This window comes from Tupaia chinensis, unplaced genomic scaffold (genome assembly GCF_000334495.1).
Source record: "Tupaia chinensis unplaced genomic scaffold, TupChi_1.0 Scaffold000709_1, whole genome shotgun sequence".
In the NCBI taxonomy this organism is placed as follows: Eukaryota; Metazoa; Chordata; class Mammalia; order Scandentia; family Tupaiidae; genus Tupaia; species Tupaia belangeri.
Window position 1 is genome coordinate 2,119,905 of NW_006160232.1, and position 3,578 is coordinate 2,123,482.

General features: G+C 40.4%; 1 protein-coding gene across 1 annotated transcript; it reads right to left on the reverse strand.

The window, feature by feature from the left end:
* Nucleotides 1-774: 774 nt before the first annotated feature.
* Nucleotides 775-1,692, reverse strand: LOC102481489 (olfactory receptor 5B3). Its single transcript, XM_006160867.1, has one exon. It carries the CDS (start codon nucleotides 1,690-1,692, stop codon nucleotides 775-777), a length of 918 nt encoding a protein of 305 aa, XP_006160929.1.
* Between the last annotated feature and the right edge of the window lie 1,886 nt (nucleotides 1,693-3,578).

The window sequence follows — 3,578 nt, forward strand, 5'->3', positions numbered from 1 at the left end:
CATGTAGAATGATTGAATACACAAATACTCTTAATAAGGTTTTTTTTTTTTGGAGAGGTTTTTCACTATAGGGTGCGTGTGCTCGCCAGACAGACAGAGAGAGACATAGAGACAGAAAGTGAGAAATCACCCCCCAAGGGGGATGGTCACACCACAATCCCTTTTCCTCCATTCTCTTCTCGGGATCTTGGGCACGCACGCACACACGCCCGGTGTGAGTTTTCAGCCACCGGGTCCGGGATGTGAACCGCGGTCAACTACGTGGGAGTCTAGCGACATAGCCATTACACTAACTGCTGGTTCCCTCTTAATAAGGTTTTTGACAAGCAGGCCCCACTTCATATTAGCTATTTTTTCAACATTACATTTCTGGGCATAATGTTTCCTTTTCTCTAGATAATGTACTTTTGAAAGGTAATAACATAACTTCAGAATGTTAACATCAGTGTAGGCATTAAAATGTTATTCAGACACTGGACGGAGGTACGACAGTAAAGCTTGATACACCCCAAGCATGACCCTCATGGGAGGTTCTAGAGCCTTCCCTGAGTATGCTATGCCTATGAATTCCCATGATCTGAAGCTGGATGAAGCCAAGAGTCATCACAGCATCAAGAACTTATTGGGAATATGATCTATCTATCTCTGTCACTCATCGAAAAATAAATAAACTTAAAATAATGTGATTCAAACATGGGAAAATTCTGAAAGATATCAAACTAGGTTATTGTGCATTTATTCCGCTATGTTAAAATTAAAATCTTAAGGGTAATTTTATTTCCAAAAAATCTTTGTAAATGCACTCTTCACTTCCTTATTCCTAAGGCTGTAGACCACAGGATTCAGCATGGGAATGACCATAGTGTAAAACACAGAGGCCACTTTGTCTGTGTCCATCGAGTGACTGGAGCTGGGCTGCAAGTACATGAAGATAATGGTCCCATAGAAGATGGACACTGCACTGAAGTGAGAGGCACAGGTGGACAAAGCCTTCTGGTGTCCTGTGGTTGAGCGCATCTTTAGGATGGTGACAAATATGAACAGGTAGGATATTAAGATAACCAGAAGAGCAAAGAATATATTGAAGCTCACAACATAAACAAGTACCATCTCACTAACATATCTGTCAGAACAAGAAAGCACCATGACTGCTGGAATATCACAGAAAAAGTGATGGACCACGTTGGACATACAGAAAGAGAGACTGAACGTGTCCCCAATATGGATAGAAGAATTCAGAAAACCACAGCTATAGGACCCTATGACCAGACATGCACAAACACTTGATGTCATGGTGGTGGTGTAGTGTAGGGGTTTACACACTGCTGCATAGCGGTCATAGGCCATTGAAGCCAAGAGATAATTTTCCACAGTGGCAAAAGCTACAAAAAAGAACATCTGAGCAGCACATTCATTGTAGGAGATGACCTTGTCTCCTAGAAGGAGCCCAGTCATCACTGTGGGGGTGACAGCTGAGGAGTAACAAAAGTCCACCAGAGACAGGTTCCCAAGGAAAAAGTACATGGGAGTGTGGAGACGAGAGTCCAGGAGAATCAAAGCAATCATCCCTAAGTTCCCAACCAGAGTGATGATGTAGATGAGGAGGAACATGATGAAGAGCGGAACTTGCAGTTCTGGGTTATTGCTTAGTCCCAGGAGAATGAATTGTGTCATTTCTGTTCTGTTCTCCATTGATATTCTCTGAGAACCATGAGATGTTCTGAAGCAATGAAGAGAAAAAAAATCATAAAGAAATTGAACTAAAATTGAAAAGCTTAAGCATAATATGTTTTCTTTAACAGCAGCAGTAATTTTTACCTCAAAATTGTCCAGAAAAAGTATGGACTTGATAACCAAATTCAATGTATCAATTAAATACAGAAGTTAGATACTATTGCCACTGAAGACTCTTAATGGATCATCTATCCAATTCTCACATTTTATAAATTTGAGCTGAGATGGAGAAAATTGATTGAGATGACTTATCTAAATGAATCTCTCTTGTCAATTCACTTTTCTTGAGCTTAGTAAAAACTACAACTTACACACTGCTCATCTGCTCAGAACTGCTGTAGACATTTTTGTTGTATATTTACTTTTCTCTCAACAATATTATTATTTGGGATTCTAGTTACATTTATAAATTATGAAGCACAAGAGGTTGAGTAATTTACTCATAGTTATATAAGTACTATCTGATAAGCCATGATTTGAATTCTTGCCAACCTTTGAGTGATTCCTCAGTTTAATGGTCTAAATGGGCACTTTAATTTAATAGTTCAGTCAAGGTGAATTGAACTCAATTTATATTTATTCATTTTCTCTTTCAGTTCAAACAGCATTTGAAGTTTCACGGTGAAATAAATTAGTGATATATAAGGAGACTTCAAAAAGTTTGTGAAAAGTAGAATTAAAGTATAAGTTTACTTTGGAGCTAAAATTTATTTTTGAGAAGTTCTTGCTATAGGGCACGTGCACAGGCCAGAAAGACAGGGAGAGACAGAAAGACAGAAAGCGAGAAATCACCCCCCAGGGGAGGATGGTCATGCTACAATCCCTTCTCCTCCATTCTCCTCTCGGGATCTTGGGCACACACGCACATGCGCCTGTTGTGAGTTTAAGTCAATGGGTCCAGGACTCCACCGTGGTGGACTACATAGGAGTCCAGCGACATAGCCATTATATTCACTGCTGGTTCCCCCAAATTTTTTTGATGAGATCAGCAAGTGGCTTCATTATTAAGGCAGTGGACTCTCACAAGACTGACTATGGTTTGAGTCTCGGACACAGTGGCTTAAAGGTCATCCTGGTGCGTTTGCATGCATGTCCCAAGTTCTGAAAGGAGCATGGAGGAAGAAGGGATTGCAGTATGGCCATTCCCTCTAGGGAGTGATTTCTCACTTTCTGTCTCTGTCTGTTTTCGTTTGTCTCCAATAAGCACACATGCCCTATAGCAACCTAAAAATTAATAGAAGAAATTTTGTAATCTATGCATGGATTTTTTTTTTTTTTTAGAGATTTTCACTGTAGGGCACGAGCGCTCGCCAGACAGACAGAGAGAGACATAGAGACAGAAAGCGAGAAATCAGCCCCCAGGGGGGATGGTCACGCCGCAATCCCTTCTCCTCCATTCTCCTCTCGGGATCTTGGGCACGCACGCACACGCGCCCGGCGTGAGTTTTAAGCCACCGGGTCCAGGACACGAACCGCAGTCGACTACGTGGGAATCCAACGACATAGCCATTACGCTAACTGCTGGTTCCCCATGGATTTTTGTAATACACATTTCACATAAAATTTTTGAACACCTCTCAATACATACTGAGTGTGGTAGGATTAAAGTAGCAAGGGCATGTTAAACCAGCAGAGACACTTCTTAGAGAAGGTATATTATCAGATATTGCAAATATAGACTTTGGGTTTCTGAAAGAGATTTTTAGCAACATTAAAATTTATCATATAGCAGTCATTGGTCTCACATAAACTATTCTAAATATCATTTTTTCTACAAAATAAAAACAAATGAAACCTACTTTGAGAAAGATCCTGAGAGGAGAATGGAGAAGGGATTGTGGTGT